This window comes from Ranitomeya variabilis, chromosome 4, assembly GCF_051348905.1.
Source record: "Ranitomeya variabilis isolate aRanVar5 chromosome 4, aRanVar5.hap1, whole genome shotgun sequence".
Lineage (NCBI taxonomy): Eukaryota > Metazoa > Chordata > Amphibia > Anura > Dendrobatidae > Ranitomeya > Ranitomeya variabilis.
The window spans coordinates 211,165,748-211,187,516 of NC_135235.1; the positions used below are offsets into that span (position 1 = coordinate 211,165,748).

The 21,769-nt window shown below is 43.4% G+C and overlaps 1 protein-coding gene across 2 annotated transcripts in view; it reads right to left on the reverse strand.

Annotated features, from left to right (window-relative positions):
- The window catches only part of NECTIN2 (nectin cell adhesion molecule 2), a 61,568-nt gene that overhangs the window by 35,368 nt on the left and 4,431 nt on the right, over positions 1-21,769 (reverse strand). For both annotated transcript variants that reach the window (XM_077259835.1, XM_077259834.1), the window contains exons 2-5: positions 3,609-3,941; positions 1,917-2,207; positions 1,684-1,801; positions 397-548 (exon numbers count right to left, since the gene is read on the reverse strand). In XM_077259835.1, the coding sequence (XP_077115950.1) occupies positions 397-548; positions 1,684-1,801; positions 1,917-2,207; positions 3,609-3,941 (894 nt within the window). The remainder of the gene's footprint in view (positions 1-396; positions 549-1,683; positions 1,802-1,916; positions 2,208-3,608; positions 3,942-21,769) is intronic.

Here is a 21,769-nt window from a genome sequence, read left to right on the forward strand (position 1 = left end):
AGCAGATGAACTATGACAAGCTGGCATCTTGGACAGGTATATGGGGCATGAAAATTTATTCCAAGGTCAAGAAAATCAATTTTAGATGCGGTGGTGGTGTGCCGTTCCATCCGGATTAGTAGGGGGAAAAAAACATTAGCAAATGATTGGTGATTGGTGAACAGTAGGAGAACCATCAAGTAATGGAAACCAAATCAATTGGACTTGATGCGAGTAGGCATCTGGATGATCGAATGTATGAATTGTCCATTATGGAGAGTGACGGAAAAGAGAAGTAGTTGTAAGACGCATGAGGCCGGATGGAATCAAAGCAGTCTGTTAGGACAGTGTTTGGCTCAGTCACACAGGCACAGCATACTGGTCACCCATGCAATCGTTGGTACTACGGGTATTTACCTCTGACGAGGACATCCTGACGAGATGCTCTGCTCCCAAGGGCATTGGTGACTTCACATAAGAAGGATCTATTGACGCGTTCGTCCACTTCATCCACGTACAACACATTGTCCTTTGCCCGGACAGATGCAGGGAGTGGCGAGCCATCCGCACTTTAGTAAAACAAAAAAAAGCACAAAATGACCCCCAAAATTAGCAACACAATTGACAGAGAATTTTAGCGTTTTACAACATTCAGGGGGGAGGGAGGAATTTGGCAACATTTTGTCAAAAGCTTGCACCACTAGTAGTGAGGCCCAGGTACCATATTGGTCCATTTGGTGGGGCCACAGAAAGGAAAAAGGTTGATAAGCATTTGTCCTAATGCTCAAAATAAGAAAAGAAATCAATACCGTGGCAAGAAAATGAGAAAAGTGGGCTTTTGGACAACATTTAGTTGGAGTCAATTTTTAATTATTAAATTGGGTCAAAGATGGATTGCCCCAAGATGTGCAAAATTAAAAGCATCAGCTCGGGTTTCCATTTTTTAATTAACAATTCATGTAGCCACACCGATGCATGCGATGTCGGCACTGCTGCCGTAACAGATAGGAACAGCGGAGGCGGAGAGAATTTGCTTGACCCACATTTATCGATTTTGTTATTTCACGAGACCAATTGATTGGGGACTTTTTTTTTTTTTTTTTTTTTAAAGTTTAACTAAAAACTTAAAGAGCATTTTATCTATTCTAGGGTTGATCTTTTGGATTTCGAGTCTCGAGACCAGTCAGTCAAACCAAACGGCTAAAACCCACACTACCCCGAAAGCAGAGTTCCTTTCGGACTCCAAAGAAAGTGTACACAACACTCTGCTCATGCTCAAGAGTAAGGTGGGCAGTTCGACCTCTTGTTTTGAGCAATAGGTGGGAATCTCGGGAACCAAATATTTACCAATAAGACATTTGGGTGTGACAGCTGTCACACATCTAAAGTTGGCTAGGCATCACTACTTCATTACAGTGCAATACTAGTGAACTGTGACCCCAACGGTACTGTGACCGTGTCAAGCAAGTCGCAACAAAATAAAAATAATCAGACATGGTTGGACTTGCGCATTGTTTGTCGTGGTCGCACTACGACCCCTTTCAGCTGTATTGCGCCAAGATGTAGCAGCACTACCTACCAAGCTTTGTCCGCGCGACATGTCATGGCCAAAATTGACATTTAGTCCTAGCCTAAGCTTTACTAAAAACAAGGGCCATCACATATGAAAAGCGATTTCAAAATGGAATACCTATGTAAACTTACGTCTTCCAGGTGTATGACGTTGGAGGGGGGTTGCCTTTTCCATTGCAAGTGAGGTAGACACCATTACGATTCAAGTGCCAATTATCATCAAAGCCCTCAATGGTTACCACGGGTGTATCTACAAGATTAGGGAGTTACAACATAAAAGCTTTGTGTCATTTATCGTCTCGAGAATCAAAAGGTGTAAGGAACACCAAAACTGGACTTTTTCAATAGAAGTTAACAATACTTACATTGTACGGATAATTTCAATGGAATGTTGTAGTCTGTGGACTCATAGTTGATTATGCAAGTGACCGGCATCCCGTCAGCAGTCCAACTTGGTGTAAGCAAGTACTGGCTGACTACAGTGTACGTCCCATCAGTGTTATTGACCATGTTGTTGCTCACATTGCCAGGAATGGCAGCATACCAGGTTATTCGGGCTGGAGGCCTTCCATTGACCGAATTGCACGTAGCGACTACCTGTTCTTGGTCACCGGCGACAACCTTGGTGTTGGCTTCTGCAGAATTCTGTGGCATGGCTGAAAGCAAAAGTAGAATGGTAAATCTTAGGAACTCCATATAACATATTTGGAAGAACCACAAAAGCCAGGAGAAAAGGCATAATTGTCTATAATGGCATAACATTTAGTGCTGCCCCTTACATAGAACTTTTTTTAACTGTATGGAATGGGAAACACTGAAGATGAGTACAGCATGAAGGTGGACGACAGCGTGACTGTCATTAGTTCATAAGGGAGGACAGTGTGGTGGTTATTTTTAAAGGGAGGACAGTGTGGAGGCAATGGCTCATAAGAGTACTAGGATGTTCACATTTTATGCAGAAAGCACAATTATATATGGGCACAGGATAGGAGATATTTTATATTCATGTGGCAATATGTTGACACCTATTTTTAAAGGGCATAAGGCGAGGATGTGCTGCAGAAGGCTGGAGAGAATTCTGCAGAGACGAGCTGTGGATGTGAAATCTTACCATGGCGCCTGTACTAGAGGAATAGAAAAAGGACAAGAATGACTTCAAAATCAGAGAAGATCATAATCTTTAAAAAAAAAAAAAAAGGTACCTGGATGCAAGTGAAAATTTGTACTAGCGCCTGCAGCTTAACAGTGCTCCAGTTCCAGGATGGTGCACAGTCTGATTGCTGGTGACAACAACTCCCATCATCTCCTTATTGTTAAGGACATATTGGGAGTTGTAGGTTAATGCGATACAATATTATATGAAGCTGACCGGACATTAAAAGTTGATCACTGTACTAAACTTGGTAATTTAGTCATGTACTAATGGTGGTTCTGGTGATGTATTTGTGCAAGTTTCCCTTTATATTTTTCCCTGCCCTTGGGATTGGTTCAGTTTGACGTTATGACCCTCAAAAAAAAAAAGAAAAACAAAAAAAAAAAGGGAAGGAGGTGCCCAAGATGCCAGCCACAGAAGTGAAAATTTTGGTGCATTTATGCGCCACCCTCCATGCTGACTCAGTAATGTTCCTAAACCATCCCCTTGGGTGTTTTGGTAAGCCCCACCCCTTCTCCAATCCAATTCACAGGGCAATCTGGACAACAATTGGTACATGCAAAATGACCAATCATGCATTTGACAATTTATGCTGTAGAATTTTGCCTTTACACAGGATTGATGATCGGCAGATTTGAGATTACTTCCTTGAAATGTAACATTAGGGCAGATTTACCAAAGTGTGTGTGTGGTATGTTGGCTTTGCCATTGTACTGACGCACAGGACCAGAACTAAAGCTTGACAGTAGGCATTTCAGGTCACAGCAGCAATCTCTTGGTCACAGCAGCTCTAGGCTTTTATGGGCATATATTATGCTGGATTTATTTTCCTGATGCCAGATATTTTATAGATGACAGATGATGCGATTGGTTCAACAAACAGTTTTATATGTATATTATTTACCTTTGACGGTCATACTGGTGGTGGCTTTGACATTACCACCAGGAAAAGTGGTCACCTCGCATAAGTATTCTCCTTCATCGGTGTAGCGGACTCCTGAGATCTTGAGTGTTGCGCTGTTTGCAGACTGATCGACCATCTGGAAATGTGTTGTATCCTCTACATGGGTGCCATGCTGAGGGTTATACACCGCCAACTTTGCGTTGCCTTTCATCCACATTATCTGAGTCACACGCACGATAGGATCAGTGCTGCTAAACGTACAAGGCAAAGTGACATCCGTACCGATCATACTGGTCAGCTTGTTCGTTACAGAAACATCTTGGGCCTGCAAGACTGAGGAAGGTAGACTGTGATGAATAAGATGGATATGGACCAGAAGGAATTCATGTTGGGTGGACACATACAATTATTGGGTCTGCCTTCATTGCATCAGTACCTTTTTCTTACCCCATATCCTTAGGTGTTTTGGTTGTCTAGTCTGAACTTTCTAAAAACAACATTTTTCTAGAAGGACCTACACTACCTTGTTCCATTTTGCATTTTATTTTTCAACCATAGCCCAAAATTTTCCAAGTAACAACAACTGAAATGCATGAACCAGGTCTTACTATTCGTAAGCTAAGCAGACCTCTTACAGGAAGATGATGACACTCCCTGGAAAATTGTCAAAACTAATAAAGGAAATCATATTCACCCCTCCCAATACGAGAAAACATGTTACAGTAATGGGACATAAGACGGAAAAGATGAAGGTCTATCTCAGCCTCGTGTAAAGCATTCAGTTGGGAGGTTAAGAGAGAGAAAAAAAAAAAAAAGCCCCCCCCCAACCTCACATACACATTTACGTCAAACAATTCCTAAAAGTATAGGCAGGACAAACAGACCATCTAATGTCCATGGAAAGTTTCAGGTGGCAGAAAGGTTGGCCGTGTTGCACGTTATAACCTGATCATGCATTTCCCCAGAAGATCAGACACCACCAGACGTGTCCATCGGCATCTTAAGGTCAAAATACAAAGTTAAAAAGAGGTCTACTGAATGATCCCCCTCTAGAATTCCTCATAAATAGCACCTCTCAGTCAATGAACTCGGAGGGTTCGGACAATCGGGAATCAGGACACAACAATAGAGGTGGACCTAGCGAGCAGCTAAGCGACATGGGGATCTTGGGAACAACATCTACAACTAGTAGGACCACTATTGTATAAAGTTGGAATAACACAGATTCCTGACCAATCAGACATTTTATTAGGGACTCCATACACATCTGCCAGCTTGCAGCCATTTCACTCATCTACCCCCCCCCCCCCCCCCATACACAGTTCTACAGAGCACTCCCAAGTTCTCTAAGAGAAAACCACTGTCACATCTGGTTGTGGCTGGTCTTGAGAACAAAGTATCGACAGAAATCAAACAACCTGGATTGATAGCTCAGCTGACATCTGTGTGGGACCCCCATAAAAGTATTAGGCGGCCGGTAAATCACACTGACATTGGTGGGTTCAGACAACGTTTGTCTAATGTGCATGGGGCCTATAGGCTAGAACAAAATGGCTCTTGTTGGTCATAATCATCCGAAAATAAAACCTTTCTACTCCCTGGATAAGTTAAAAAAAAACAAATGGGGATAGAACCAAGCTCAGACCCCTACTTGATGCTATCCCCACCATACTAAATACCGTAGTCAAACATGGGAATACCCTAAAAAGAAAAAAAAAAAAGAAAAAAAAAAAAAAGTTCTTGCATGATGACTTATTAATTTTGCAAGCTGAATATGATTAAGTGTTGAGAACAGTTCTGGGTACTTTCCACCAACTAAACCTAGATCAGAATCTTGGATAGAGTAGAGACATATTATTACCAAACACCCTCACATGTTAGGAGATTTCCCAAAAATTCCAACAATTTATTTAAATAGAAAACAAACAAACAAACAAAAAAAAACAACTTCACTGTTGATCCATCTAGGATCCCAATGACAGAGGTCAACAGGGAATAGAATGAATATCCAAGCTCACTGACCCCGAGGGCAGAGAAATTTTAGAATGGCTGTGTGTGGAGGGCATGCCTTAGGAACCAATAAATGCTTTAAACAGAAGGCAGCTCTACAATTAGCAGATACTTTCGGTCATACATCAGGTTCGCCACTTTTTTTTGTTACAGACTCTCCAAACTGGCTCCCAAAGAGGAAGCCTTGAGCAAGGAGCCCGCATATATGATGTCCATGTGCCACATAAAAATGTTGTGCTTAAAAGACACCCTTTTGATAATCCATTCCTTAGCTGCAAGGCCATATACTTGAGCAGTAGATTGGTTAAGTGGCACCCCAAGTAGGACCTGTAAAAGTGGTCATTACTTGTCATCCAGTTTTCTCACAATCAGATTTTCATTGCTCCAGACTTTTTTGAAAGGTTACAGAGTAGGATCTCTAAAATGTTAACTGTTATGTCTGGACTTGGAGACTTCCTAATACCAAGTCCCGTTAACATCTTGAGGGCATGAGAAACACTTGGCGCCCTTGGTAAACATTTCTACAAATTACAACTCTCGCTCTGAAACGTGTGTGTAGGCAGAACTCGTAGGCCATCATCATTTCAGTAGTTTGGAGCCGCTTCATTATGTTTTGGAATTGCATTATGAGAAGTTTATCAATATCATGAAATTGCTTTAAGTCCACACGTTTTATCGATGAGGAGAAGCCAATCATCTCCGCTAGGAATTCATAAAGCTAAAGAAGGGGTTGGATCCAGCACTTCAAATAAAATCTCACATTTTATTTCCATCGATTGAAACATAGTTCCGGGGGGGTGGGGGGGGGTGGGGAGAAATTACATTCTACAATGGATGAATACAATGTCCGAGGAGAAAGTCCCAGAAGAACTTTAATGTGCAAGCCATTTGGGATTTTACAGTGCATCTCCTCTAGTTACTTATGGGATGGATGGGTTGCCCCACCTCTTCTCATCCAGGTCAGCTACAGTCAATGCCCACTTTGTTTACTACATCTTTGGCCAGCAAGTGCAGAACCAGTTTACTCAGATCACTCTCTGCTCCAGCATGAGGTGGCAAAAGGTTTTCGATATCCATTGGGGAGCTACCAGTATTCCTAACAAACTCCCCATACACGTGTCCTGAATAGAGAACAAGGAGCCACAGCAAGACTCCTCGAAATTTGAAATGACCAACAGTTTTTTTCTCTTCTCCCCGACATAGGTCAAACAATTCATACAAAGTAGATAGAGGGCCAGTAGTGCCAAAAACCGGCAGGTTAACTTGGCATGAATGTAGCACGTAAAGCCAACTTTTCCCTAGCTATGGCGCACAAAGTTCTCAAATGCACCGTATTGTTGGCCACAGATAAAAAGTTGTCGTCAACACTTCCTAAGAGCTCAGCATGAGATGCAAGAGCCCCACCATGCATCCCCCTATCTGGATAAAATGAAGCCATGTTGTATTTTTAACGGGCATTTCATTTACGACCTCAGTAAGGTCTTCTTTGTGCCATGTGATCTTCATTTGACCACCATAGAAAAGTAATTACGTTCCTTGGGGTGGACAGTTGGTGTGTTGGCCATAAGCAATCATACAAATTGTGGATGGGTATTTTGTCTCGTCCGCATTACTCTATTTCTGGATGTTATTGGTAGTTTTTTTTTCCCGTAAGACAATTTATATTTTAATACCCTTATAGCGAGACTTAGAAGAGCACATCTGGACACACACAGATAATCCCGCATGCATCCACACGTCCACATACAGCAATTACCCGGCTACACAAGCTGGCCAGGAAACATGCAAATGTACCACCTCGGGGGAACAGATCTGCATGTTTTATAGCATTCAAGTATTTAACCGAGCCCTGGCAGTCGAACACAACCTACTGCAGTAAGAGTAGGGGGGGAGGGGGACGCCACTTATCACACAGGCAGCTCGAATGGTGCAAAAAAAAAAAAATAAAAAAATACCCTCTCCTTACCTTCCATACTGCAACTCCCATCATGCATAACCCTATGGATCATAAATCATCCATGCTGCAGGCGATGCTGCTGCTTAGTTTAAGTTACAGCACACAGGCCTACATGCAATCTTTCGTCTCATTCCAAGGCACATAATTTTAGGATTATGCCACATGCCCCTCCCCAGAAGGCTGGAAACTTGGGACCGAATACTGTTTTTCTCATTCTGGCAGAACGAAAAAAAAAAAATAATATAATCCCATTGTCACTTTTAACCCATAAGCTCTCAAAAGTACATAATGGATTTTTTTTTTATTGCTAGTGTCAAGAAGCTGCAAGTAAAGGTCTGAGGGGAGAAAAAAAAAAAAAAGTTGAAATCTTGAAGACAAATTTGATCGGATCAACTACTAAAGTGGGAAGGAAGTTGGATCCATCAGAATGCTTAGCTAGATATCTTACTATATACACCCACACTAAGTCTGTATTCCTGTACCCTGCAATCACTTTCTTCTTCTTCCCCCTGACTCTAGTACAAATCTCCAAAAAAAATGCTCCTGCTGCAATCATTCATCAACCACAGGCCCATATGACTAATCAGACTTATCTTCTGATGAGTCCACCATGAGCCACCCCGGCATTCCAAGGCGTTGACGCAGAACAGGACTGTTGGACAAAAGGCTTTATACCCTCCAAAGTGCCAGGGTCCTAATAGCAGATACTGAATCTGCAATTCATCCGGTGTCAATATCTCCTCTGACAGAGGTCATCTGAGTCATGTGTAACAGCCAGCTGTCTAAGAGATCACTTTCTAGCAGTTGAAACACTTTCAGAACTGTAAAAGGTTCCAGCATGTGGCGACATCTTCATGATTATATTGCCATTTAGAAGTTCTTAGCACCCCTGAGGGAGCTTTGCTTTACGGGACCACAAACCTAGGCATACCAGCTAAAGGATACAGATCCATCATGTATCTGACCCGTTTCGCCTGTGCCATCTGGGGGTTATTTGGCACAAGAGACAGATACATTATTACATGTCTGCTGTGACGGGAAACGAAGAAGAAAAAGTGGAGATGTGCGCCAACCATACTAGGAATGAGGCTAGTTTATTTTTTATTTTTTCCCCTGTAAAGGGGCACCATTGTATTAAGGGGCATTATGGGGACATCATACTGCATGGACGCCATGAAATTGGTATTAAACAGTGTGGAAACACCACTAGGCACCACCATGGTCGCACTAAAGAGTCTGGACGGGTATAGAAGTATGGCTTAGTTGTTAAAAAAAGGCAATCTGTCCCGCTACCTCCAGACTCTAAAGGACAGGCATGTATAGGGGGGGGGGGTCACACAATCTAAAACCCACTTGTGTTACATGATCCCTTTATGCTGCACGCATTACTACATTTTTTTGTGCTATTGATATGATAATGGCGCTTATATGAGCTGGAAACCATTCACAACAACAATTCCTACACGATGTTAACGACTGGAAAACGATGAGCGTGTTACAAAATGTGTCATCCACCGTCTGATGAGTGTAATTGTTCATGTAAATATCCAGCATTCGAGAGGCTGAAACCATCTAGCAGGTGTTTGCAAATGAATAGGCAGTAAACAGGGAATTGAAAGAATGTGGGGCAGGGAGGGGTTACTCTGCAATAAATATGGTTCATTGGCACAACCCATCCCCCAGCATTATATGAGCCTGATATCTTGTGTGGAGGTTGTGCGCCCATATACATCCATTCAATGAACATGGATCTATACATGTTTTTTTTAAGCAAAAATTAGCTTTACTTTTGTAGAATTGCTCTGGATTTATGGAGGAACAAAATTTACTTTCATCCACAAAACTATTAAATTTCTCCATTCCTATGAATGTTTTATGTAAGTTTTCAGTGTCGGAATTGTAAATGTTACACCTCCATATTCTAAAATAAGCATGCCGCCACCACATATGGACTAACAATGGGTTCCTAGAGGGCGGTACTTGTCTTAGTCTCACCCCTGCTTTGCCTAGGAACATCCCCCCCAAAAAAAGCAGTCAGCTTTACTCAATGTAAAGTTGCAGAAGCCATCTTTTCTTTTTGAAGTCCTATTGTATAAGGCAGTATCACAAAAACAATACCTTTGGCACTAGTAGGTGTGCCATTAGTCTTGCGCTTCATTAAAATGGTCTCGACAGCAAAGTCTACATCCCATTTTTATAGGACTGTCCTGTGAAATGGGTATGAAGAGGAGGTACTATTCTGAGTGATTTGGTTGGACCTTAAAGATCTTGTTTGGTGAAAACAAGTCATCACCTATCCAGAGGACAGCAAGAACTGTGGTCACCATTAGAATGGTGTAGTAGATTGGACCACCAACCACCCCTACATTCATGCTCCATGGGGCTGCTGGGGAAAAAAAAATAAAAAAACAAATCTTGTTTTTACTGGACACTACCTTAAAAAAAAGGAATCTGTCAGTAGGATCAACCCTCCTAAGCCGCCAGTATGGTCATCCAGGTCATAGGAAGCTGAATAAAATAACACCTTGATATCTGCAATCCGATGTCTTATTCCAGAGAAACCCACATTTTTCTTGGTTCGTTTACATATGTTAAAGCGAACCTGTCACCCCCAAAATCGATGGTGAGGTATGCTCACCGGCATCAGGGGCTTATCTACAGCATTCTGTAATGCTGTAGATAAGCCGCTGATGTTACCTGAAAGAGGAGAAAAAGAGGTTCGATTATACTCACCCAGGGGCGGTCCCGCTCCGATGGGCGTCTCAGGTCTGCTCCGGCGCCTCCTATCTTCATTCCATGACGTCCTCTTCTGGTCTCCGCGCCGCTGCTTCGGCGCAGGCGTACTTTGCCCTGTTGAGGGCAGAGCAAAGTACTGCAGTGCGCAGGCGCCGGTAAGGTCAGAGAGGTCCGGCGCCTGCGCATTGCAGTACTTTGCTCTGCCCTCACCAGGGCAGACAAAGTAGGCCTGCGCCGAAGCGCGGAGACCAGAAGAGGACGTCATGGAATGAAGATGGGAGGCACCGGAGCGGACCTGAGATGCCCATTTGACCACGGACCACAGCGGGACCGCCCAGGTGAGTATATTATAACCTATTTTTCTCCTCTTTCAGGTAACATCGGGCACTTATCTACAGCATTCTGTAATGCTGTAGATAAGCCCCTGATGGTGAGCTTACCTCACCATCGATTTTGGGGGTGACAGGTTCCCTTTAAGATCTACAGGCTTGACGTAGATCTCCCCGACAATCTGCCTCACTGTAAGTGAAAGGGAGAGTTACCAGTGTGAGAAATGTAAATCCAAAAGAGTAGACTGTCAGTCATTACATGTCTCACACTGGTATCTCCCTCTTCATGTAAAATAAGCTCTGGAGGCAGATTCTCAGTGAGATCTGTGTTCGGCCCATAGATCTAAACAGTTCATTTGTATCTTAAGAAAAAAAATGTGGATCTCTCTGGAATAGGATAACATTCAGGTTCCTATGACCTACATGTCCATCGATTTAGGAGGGTGGATCCTACTCAGATTCCCTTTAATAAGGCAATGGGCAACGACTCCCTTTTCTCTAGTTCTGCACAGCGCGCACGCACAACGAACAACATAGAGCTAGTCTGGTTAAGTGGATTTACTTCCAATATACAGATCTAATGCATCTCCGTGTCAGAAAAATACTAAAAAATAAAAATATAAATATGACCGCAGAGAAAAATAAGGCATGTAAATGTAATGCGTGTCATCTTTCCAAGAATTTCCAGAGTCGTAGCTGGAGGCTCAGAATGCAAAATCTGAAGGAGGCCACCCGGAAGAGTAGCTTTTGCCCCCCACCCTTTAAGCACTAGTGACCGGGTGTGACCTTTACCACTGAAAACCCCTATATCTACATTCCTGATTGAATCATTTGTTGTTAGTTTATAATAGATGAGTCTGGGTCAGTAAGAGAAGCTTCCCCCCTCCTGTCATCAGCTTCCAACAAGACTAACAAAATTTGCATGTTGAAGTAATTCCCAGTATTACAAATACATAGAAATGCCTAGCCTATCTACACCTAGGTATTCCAGTGCCAGGAACCTGGGTATGCCAATGGGCGACAGCATCATAAAAAGTTGACTTCAGTGACCACGGCAAGACACCAGGCTGCCTTGTTGGATACTACGAATTTTTTTTTTTGTTGTAAACAAACAAAAAAGGTCTGGAACCAGGCTTAAAAAAAAAAAAAAAAAGCATAATAAAGTCTAAACACCTCTAGCCAGCCAAGCCGGCTTCTAACCCTGACATCTGCCTTATGTCAAAGGCTTTGAATTCCTATAGATAAAGTTACTATATAAACATACCACAAATCACTGTAGGTGAAAATTGGAATGAGGGCAATGCCCCTGCACAAAAACCTAACAAGTCTACAGGGGAACATACATTCCTTCACCTTGGTTACTGAGCAGAATACAAAAAAAAAAAAAGTAAAGTAATGAAATATAACAAAGGCACGAAATCCTTGGGAGTATTTCATGCTACAGTAAACACAGGGATCTAGCAGACGCTTAAGAGACTTTACAGAATAAAAATAAATCCTTTGCTTACACAAGAAAATATTAAAATGGGATCTTGACTATCGAAATTGCCAAAGTCATTTCTAGAGATCCCCCTGACTTTATAGTAAGCTGGTCATCTTTGGTGGCCTGAAGAAAGTTATGAAGGTGTAGTTGAGGTTTCAACATGCTGGACTTTCTCTAAGCCTTATGGTCTTCTGATTTGACTATCAGTTGTGCTACATCCTCAAAGGTAAACCGATTTCCTCATACACGTAGGTCCAAGTGGTGGATTATCCCTTCACTCTACAAACAAATGGCTACAGAAGCGCAAGCTTTCACATTAAGTCCAGGGCCAACAATGGCCACAGAGGAGTGAGCGTCCACACCAAAACAGAGGGCCAACAATGGCTACAGAAGAGCGAGCGTCCACACCAAGACAGAGGGCCAACATTGGCTACAGAGGAGCGAGCATCCACACCAAAACAGAGGGCCAACAATGGCTACAGAGGAGCGAGCATTCACACCAATACAGGGGGCCAACAATGGCTACAGAGGAGCGAGCATCAACACCGAAACAGAGGGCCAACAATGGCTACAGAGGAGCGAGCATCAACACCGAAACAGAGGGCCAACAATGGCTACAGAGGAGCGAGCATCAACACCGAAACAGAGGGCCAACAATGGCTACAGAGGAGCGAGCATCAACACCGAAACAGAGGGCCAACAATGGCTACAGAGGAGCGAGCATCCACTCCAAAACAGAGGGCCAACAATGGCTACAGAGGAGCGAGCATCCACTCCAAAACAGAGGGCCAACAATGGCTACAGAGGAGCAAGCATCCACAAAAGAAAGTCACTCAGCCACAATTACACGCACATTGCTTGTCACATGCTGCTCGCCTCCGACGAGCCGACACCTGTAGAATACTAACGCGCTGATTCTTTTCTCTAGCAGAGAGAGATCGACCTCTGGATGACAGGACGGCCATGGAAACACACAGCTCCGTGGCACAGAATAGCTATTTATAGAAGAGAAAACTAGTAGCTGTGGCCTACATGTCTACCTGCCGCACAAAAGCAAGCCCAAGCTGAAAGAACACAATGATCCCATTATACCGAGCGTCTGAAATTAAATGCGTTTTTTTTTTTACTGTCAAATTTAGTAAAACAAAAACATGGGCTCTGGCACTTGCATTGGTTTACCGAATGCTTGTGCTGATGCACAGTAGTGGGGGGCGAGGTTCACCAACCAATGACCATCAAGCTGTTGTCAAACTACAGAGCCCCCCAGAGTGCTGGAAGTTGTAGTTTTAGACCACGACTGTACAGTCATACAACCAATGGCTAGAGGGTCGAGTTCTGGACCTCAGTTCTTATGCATCCCTCCTACCATACGCCTTGGACCGCTGTATTAGAAATATATAATCATAGCTTCTGTAAAGCTTTGGTCACACCATCAAGTGTACAACTCCCTCGCTAATGCTATGTTAATTACTTCGCCTGGAAACTAATAGCCTGTACAAATGACAAAAAAATTAGAATAAATCTCTAAGTCATAAACCGATCAACTCATTTTCAAAATAAACACCCCGACACAAAAATACTCATAAAAGTCACTGCCGGTAACTACTAAGTAGCTATATAAACCGTTATGACCTGTCTATGACACAGCCGAAATGCCAGAAGTTACTACCCAGCAATTATGTGTAACCGCTGAAAATGTCGTCTGGAATAGGAGAAAATACAAAAGTTTCACTGAGCCAAGGTGCAGGGGAGGCACTTCTCAATAGTAAGGCTTCTTTCACACTAGCGTCGGGCTCGGCCCGTCGCCGTGCCGAGGTCCCCGACGCTAGCGTTGTCCCCGCCGCACAACGGGTGCAGCGGATGCATTTTTCCAGTGCATCCGCTGCCCCATTGTGAGGTGCGGGGAAGGGCGGGGAGGTGGGGGCGGAGTTCCGGCCGCGCATGCTCGGTCGGAAAAAGCGGACCGTCGGGAGCAAAAAACGTTACATGTAACTTTTTTTGCTCCCGACGGTCCGCAACAGCACGGCACAACCGTCGCAGGACGGTTGCGACGTGTGTCATTGCGTCGCAAATGCGTCGCTAATGTTAGTCAATGCTGAAAAAACGCATCCTGCAAGCACTTTTGCAGGATGCGTTTTTTCGGCAAAACGACGCATTTGCGACGTAATGCAGTTAACGCCAGTGTGAAAGTAGCCTAACAAGTCTCCGACCCTCCCCACCAAGAAAAAGTAACAAAGAAAAAAAAAAAAAAAAAACAGAACCAAGACCTCCGACAAAGCAAGAGAAAATTGTATACTCTTAATTGTCAAATAAAAGTGTTACATTTACGACTGGCGGACCACCGGCCACGGCTCCATACAAAAATACATCACTTAGCAATGTCCTTGTAACACTTTAAAGAAACAAGGTCTCCATTTTCCACTTTGTAAATACATATCAATGGCGCATTTTTTTTTTTTTTGGTAGGGTCGGTCTTGGAAAAAAATAACTCCTAAATGAAATCCAAAATGTTACATCAAAAGGACTATTGTGACAAGAAGCAACAGTCCGGATCGAACTGTAGAAGGTCATTATGGCCTCGCTGCACCTCTCAGAACATTTCGATCTGTCTGGTCCAGCAGTCAGCCAGAGTTAGGACTACTCAACCAAGACCAAAAACATGTTTGCCTGAAGTGAAAAAAAAATCTGAAAAACCAAAATACTCTAACCCTATCAGACATCTAGATATTGGGCAAACCAAGACAGTGGTCACGGGGCAACAAGATGCTGTCTGTACAGAATGACGGCAGGTAAACCAGGTCAGACATGGCTGAACTGAGAGTCAATGATCCGTAAAAACTAAATACTAAACACCACAGGTGCCCAAGATACCAGATAGAAGAAGTGAAGACCGACCTGCCATGGAGGACAAGACTGGACGCTGGACTAATCCGCCGGCAATTAAATTGGTCAAATCTAGTAATCACACACTTCTATTTTCCTCCAAACTCTGATAATCTCTCTGGACATGCTTTGGTAACATATCCTAGTTTTCTCATGGCAGTGCACCCCACCTATACTTTGATATTTTAGAGCCATATCATGGTCCTTAAGAGAGGAAAAAATAAACAAATAAAATAAAATAAAAATATGGAAGAGATCGCCAAAAGACTCAAGTTCTAAGTGAAGATTTGGAAACCAAGAAGATCCATCAAGTTAGCCTTCCAAGACGTTGTTCTAGATCTTACTGGAAATCTGAGGGGATCACAAACCAAAAGCATATTGTGTCCTCCTTGACTCCTGTAAACGTTTGTAAATCTCCGTCTACAGAATTCTCCCATATCCTTTTGGAAAGCAGAGCTTACAAAAAAAGTTTCTTCCACAGAGGGGCTGCAGAGAGGCACAGGTAGGCAGGAAACTTTTTTTTTTTTTTTTTTTAACCCAAAAGTTGTCGTCAAGTATGTTTTTGTTCTAAATGGTCCAGGATGAGGAAAACAGGTCAGTCTCTCCCAAAAACAGTACCCACCTTGTCAACAGGTTATGGCTAGACCTCATTCAGACTAATACTAGACAACTCGGTTGTTGAATTTATTGAGGTTCTTGACATTGTCAAACTATTAGGAGCCTCAATAAATGTTGAAGAACTTGGTCAAGATGGTTGAAACAGGTATTAAGCCTGCTGGACAGGTTGTGCTAGGATTAAGAGAGAAGTAGGGACCTGAATAGGGAAAGTCAACAAAGAAAAGTTTCACTTTACACCTCTCACAGAAAATTCTTTATATGGAGCAGTTCAAAGGGAAGTTCAGAAACTTCCACTGCAGTAACAGCCACTTTAATCCCACATCTAAATGTCCATACCAGGCATGAAGCCTTTGCTATGGCTTATTTTAGGAAGGGGTTTTCTGGTTTTGGAAACCAAGGGAGCATCTTCACATTTAGTAGGAAAACTTTGTGACAGCAAGGAATGCCTCTCCTTTTTGACTCTACAGCAAAGTGTGGCACCCCAGAAGTCCGGTTGCCACAGTGCCATTGCCTTCCTCGGGGGAGGGGGTGGGAGATGCCATGCCTGGATGTAAGAAGGGATTCCCTAAGGCTTCTTTCACACTTCAGTTGTTTGGCGTCAGTTAGCTCCGACATAGGGACGGATCGACTGATCCATCACAATTGTTGAGAAAAAAAACGGTTCTAATGGATCCATTTTTTTGACGGATCCGTTACTTGGGGGTTGACTGGGAAAAGTATCTACTTTTTGGAGCATGCGCAATTGAAAAAGCGGATTGGGGCGACGGATCCGCCGAAATGACGGTCGCAACGGATCCGTCGCCCATAGGCTGCCATTCTATGGAATGGCGGACGCGATGGATCCGTCGCGAACCGCCATTTCGGCACAGACAAAAAAACGTTACAATGTCCGTCAATGTCTAGATGACGTCTGCCAAATCTCGACGGATCCGTCGCATGGCGGATGGAACGGGCAACCATCCGCCACAATCCGTCGCTAATGCATGTCTATGAGAAAATATCGGATCCGCCCCCCAAAAAAATGGCGTATCCGCTATTTGACGAAAATGGCGGTTTCAAACTGACGCCAAAAGACTGAAGTGTGAAAGAGGCCTTAGCAGGTAATACAATCCTCATCCAACATCTTTTCTGATTCCAGACCAGAAGGGGGAGCTTCCCTATAAGTTCTGGTCTGGAGGCGGAGTTAGTGTGTCAGAGCAGACAGTGAAGGAAGAGGAGGCAAGAGGAGAGAAGGAGTGGGAATAGGAGCTGTGGCTGAGCTCCCCCAGGACTGAGCGCTGAAGGTTGGATACCGGAGCCCATGGTTGTGTGGGAACTGCAGGTCCCGCAACCAAATCCAGAGGACAGGAGATTGCGGGTCTCCTGGACCCATTGGGCACAAGGAGGCACAGCAGCATAGGAGAGCCTGGAGTCACCACGAAGGGGTGACACCTGGAACAGGCTCAAGCTGCCTGCCATGCGGGAAGTGTTTCACTTAGAGGGACATGAGGAGAACTAAAAGCACTAAGCACCCAGAGAACAGCGCAGAGGGAAGGCATCCAAAGATCCTTTGACCTCATCAAATCTTGACTGGCCACATCTAGATGCAGTCGTATCAACCAACAGTCTAGAGTCCAATGTCTGGCCATACTAGAAAGCTACAAACCAAAAACAACAACCCCCAGAGACATAAAAATGGGCCGACAATTCCAACAGCAGGTAAAATATGTAAGCCTATTGTGTTTCAATATAAATAAAGTACAAAAAATAGAACTGGCTCATTGTGTATTTCAAGCCATTTCCTTGGAGGAAACGTAACACACGGGAGGAAGTACTTGACATCTGGTGACTGCATCGTTGGACGTTCTGTGCAGTGCAAGGGGTTAACCAGAGCCATTAAACTTTACAACTGTTCCCAGTGCTCTGCACCATAGATGAATCTGTACGATGACCAAAAGAAATTTAGTAAAGTAATGTCAAAACTGTGCCAAGAGGAATGCTTACTGCATCAGCGGCCATTAATAGTCACATGACTGGCTTGCTGCGTGTCCCCTTAATCCGCACTTATCCACACATTGCTGCATGCTTGATCAGGCTCTAATGACTTTCGTGCAACAGTGATTATACTACAACCGGTGCCAACTCATCCCAACTATATATGTATAATAACCGGACAAGTTTATTAGGACATCCCCGGTCCATGTGCAAACAGATGTTCTGTCTCCAGAGGGCTCGGTGCCATTACTTATTCCTTGGGTTGCCAGAAGAATCAGCTGGCACAATGTAATTCTACATGTTCCCTGCAAATCTGCAAGGTGCTGGCAGCTTCTCCGATGCCAACATTGAAACCAACAGCAGCCAAAAGAAGCTTCGTAAGGGAGTTGACTCACTCAATAGTTTAAAAAAAAAAAATAAAGAGAAAGGGTTTGTAAAATGAACCAACTTTGCAGTTTACTTCTTGAGAATATAGATTTTCAATAACAAAGGGGTTTTTAATTCTTCACTGCTCATTGCCTTGGTTCCTGGCCAATTTAGAGAGTGGTCACTTTCCAAAGCTAGGAGTGAGCACTCGCTATAGAGCTAGCAAGTGGTTCTCTGGAATCAACTTAAGCGTTTACAAACATAGGCATGCGAGAGCACAGTTTGGGCAAGCGACACATCCAAGCTTCTGGTCCGATCTTTCAAATAGCAGTGCACCAAACCCCAACAACCAGGAACACAGAAGATGTGCACACCCTCGTTAAATAATGGGAAAATCCTGATGGGACCAACTCTTTAGTAACCCCCTTTTTCCGATGGCAGGGTTAGCTAAAAATCTAAGCAGTTCCATGTTCACTTCAAGGAAAAGTGCAACATCATCGAAAAAAACTCCACAATTGTGCGCCACTTATTAGAATATATCAGAACCTCTCAACACTCGAAGGACATTGCCGTAATAAACAATGGCTGATATTGGCCGAGAATGGCATAAATGATCCTTAAAATTCCGCATCAGCTCAGAGCGCAAGAAATTATATTATATAGCTTTAGTTCTCCAGAAGGGAAACGAGATACGTGCAGGTTGTACGGTTGCATCAGGCTTTTCCATTCCAGATGCAGACAGGCCCATTCATCAAAACAAAGTCAACAAGGTGAATTTGTATTCTGCGCGAGTCCAGCTTTAAATGGATTAACTGGCAACTTTGGAGGAATGCTCTCGGCCTGGTCATTTAGCCGGAGGTTCTCAGCCATTGGGAGCGAAAAGAAAACATAGAAAGGCAGGCAAGTCTTTGGCCGAGCCAGCTCAAGTATGACCTGTGCCAGTCTAGCCCAAGCAATATCAAGTCTGGAGTGCCTACAGAGAAAAGCGGGGTCCCATAGTGGTGCTGGGTTTTGTCCAACACCCTTGACCAATATGACGAGTTCATGTTCCCCCCCCCCCCCCCATTTGGTTTCATCTATAGACCCCAATCCATCGGACGCGTGTTCACGACATTATCTGCTGCCAGACCCTTATATTTGGAATAGCCAGCAAGGCCAAGACCAAGATAAGGCAGTCAAGAGTGGCATATACTCTTTACCAAAAGTGCAGGAGCCACATCTGTTCCTATATACTTATTACTGTAGGCAATGTTTTGGGAACTCTCACTTTTGGATGAATTTTTCGTAAACCCCTTTAACCTTTTGTTCTAGTATTTAATTAAATTTGGAAGGACCATCTGAAAAAGAAGGGCAGTCCCGGCAAATTCCTGTTTGCAGCCACATTCCTAGCCTAAAAGGCTACAGACCACCCCAACCCCCCCCCCCCCCCATGTCTCCCAACTCTGCACCAACTTTTTCTCTACGAGAGCCACTGTCAGACTCTACTGGTGACAGCTTATCAAGGAGAACAAAGAAGATCATCCACTGAAAATTCAGAATGGTCAGATCGTTCTTCCTCGCAACATCATCTGTTGAGGGGGCGGTTTGCAGACCCTGCCGAGATCGACTGGATAGGCAGACTAATGTGCCCAATAGTGGGTACAGAGGTAGAATTGGTTGATTTTTGGGGGGGGATGGGTATAGTGGTGGGATACAGAGGTCCCAAGGACAGTTCTATCACACAAAAGGACAATTGGTCCTAGAGGGTCCATTATTTCTGATCGAGAAACTTCCAATATAAAAAGAGGTGGGTTTGCACCGGACCTCCCGATTCTGGCAGACTTACTGGAGATCGATATGGGTAAACCCTCTGGAAAGATTCCAGAATATAAACCAAGCAATATTGTAATATCCGCTTTATATAAGGCTCGCTTTGTTTTTTTTCCCCATGTGCCTACAGATGGCCGTACACAAACAGATGCGTAATTCTTCGATAATCACTAGTGTTATGCACGGAGCACGCTCGTATTAAAACGCTCATCTCACCGACTGTTTCCGAGCAGGCTCAACTCTCACTGGTATTGGATAATTTCTCCTTTACATCTACAGTACACCCTCTTCTCCCGCTGCCGACTGTAACAAGGATAAAATCCGAGAGCAACAGAGCGTAAATCAAGAGCAAAAAATAGACGCGGAGAAGAAAGAGAAGAGATTGTAATAAGAGCAAAAAAGATAAATGAATAGGAGGAAGAGGGACGAAGGGGAGACAAATGAGGTATGGGCGACAGGGAGGGGTAGTGAAGAGAAAATATGAGAAATTACAAGAATGGGGAAGAAGGGAGGCAGGACGCCTGATATAGAGAAAGCGACATCAGGAACAATTAGAGGGGCAAAGATGTACCTGCTGCTGCACAGTGGAGGCGGCCATTATTATTGGCCACACATAGCAGCTACCGACCCATTCAATAGAGTCCTCACGCTAATGAGCTATATAGTAATTAGTGGGAGTATGTTAGGTGTACAGATTATTGATAGGTCCCATTATATAACTACAACTTTAACGAGAAGGAAAGAAAGAAGGAAAGAAAGAAAGAAAGAAGGGAAAGAAAGAAAGAAGGGAAAGAAAGAAAGAAGGGAAAGAAAGAAAGAAGGGAAAGAAAGAAAGAAGGGAAAGAAAGAAAGAAAGAAGGGAAAGAAAGAAAGAAAGAAAGAAGGGAAAGAAAGAAAGAAGGGAAAGAAAGAAAGAAAGAAGGGAAAGAAAGAAAGAAGGGAAAGAAAGAAAGAAGGGAAAGAAAGAAAGAAGGGAAAGAAAGAAAGAAGGGAAAGAAAGAAAGAAAGGAAAGAAAGAAAGAAAGGAAAGAAAGAAAGAAAGGAAAGAAAGAAGGAAAGAAAGAAAGAAAGAACGAAAGAAGGAACGAAAGAAAGGAAGGAAGGAACAAAACAACGAGACGGAAGGAAGGAAGGAAGGAACGAACAACTAGAAAGAAGGAAGGAACAAAACAACGAGAAAGAAGGAAGGAAGGAAGGAAGGAAGGAACGAACGAACAACTAGAAAGAATAAAGGAACGAGAACGAACGAAGGGGGATAGCGAGAAAAAAAAAAAAAAAAAGAAAGATTGAGTGAAAAAGAAAAAAAAAAAAAATGGATACAAGAAGGAAAAGGATGGTAACATATATACAACATTTGTATTGGTCTCATTCATTTCAAACAAGCCGTTTATGTGGTCTGGTGTCAATAAATGAATCCAGTTCCGAGACTAGAGTCACACTTTAAGCCTCCTCCCATATCTGCTGGGGTCAAGTCATTAACGTCCTATGGGAAAGTTGTACTTCCAAGTAATATGGTCGTCTCCTGGATGTTTTCTGTCTGTAGATGTAGGGAGAAGCGATGGCACATAATGGTAACCAAGCCAGTCATGTTTTTGAGTGATGTCTTTAATCCTACACGGGGGAGGAAGAAAACAGAGCGGATGGCAGAAGTGTACTTTGTGTTCTTGTAGTCTCTGCCAATCCTTGGCAATTTCTTTTGAAATAAGGTCTCCTCTATATCTGCAGGTCTTTTTTGCTGGGGATTTGTAGCAGATGAAGTCAATAAATAACATTTGTCCAGAACACTGAGAACAGATTGGAGATGATGAAAGGAAAGTAGGAGGAGAACAATACTCATTTCTTAAAACTTTATTTGTCCAGTCCTAGTTCTTTTGTATTCACAGATACCAGAGGTTTAGGGCTGGGGGATGGGTATCTGGATTGTATACAGTCCACATATACAGAGGCAGAGACAGAAGCCTACCACGCACCTCTGCACATGATTACTCCCAAGTCC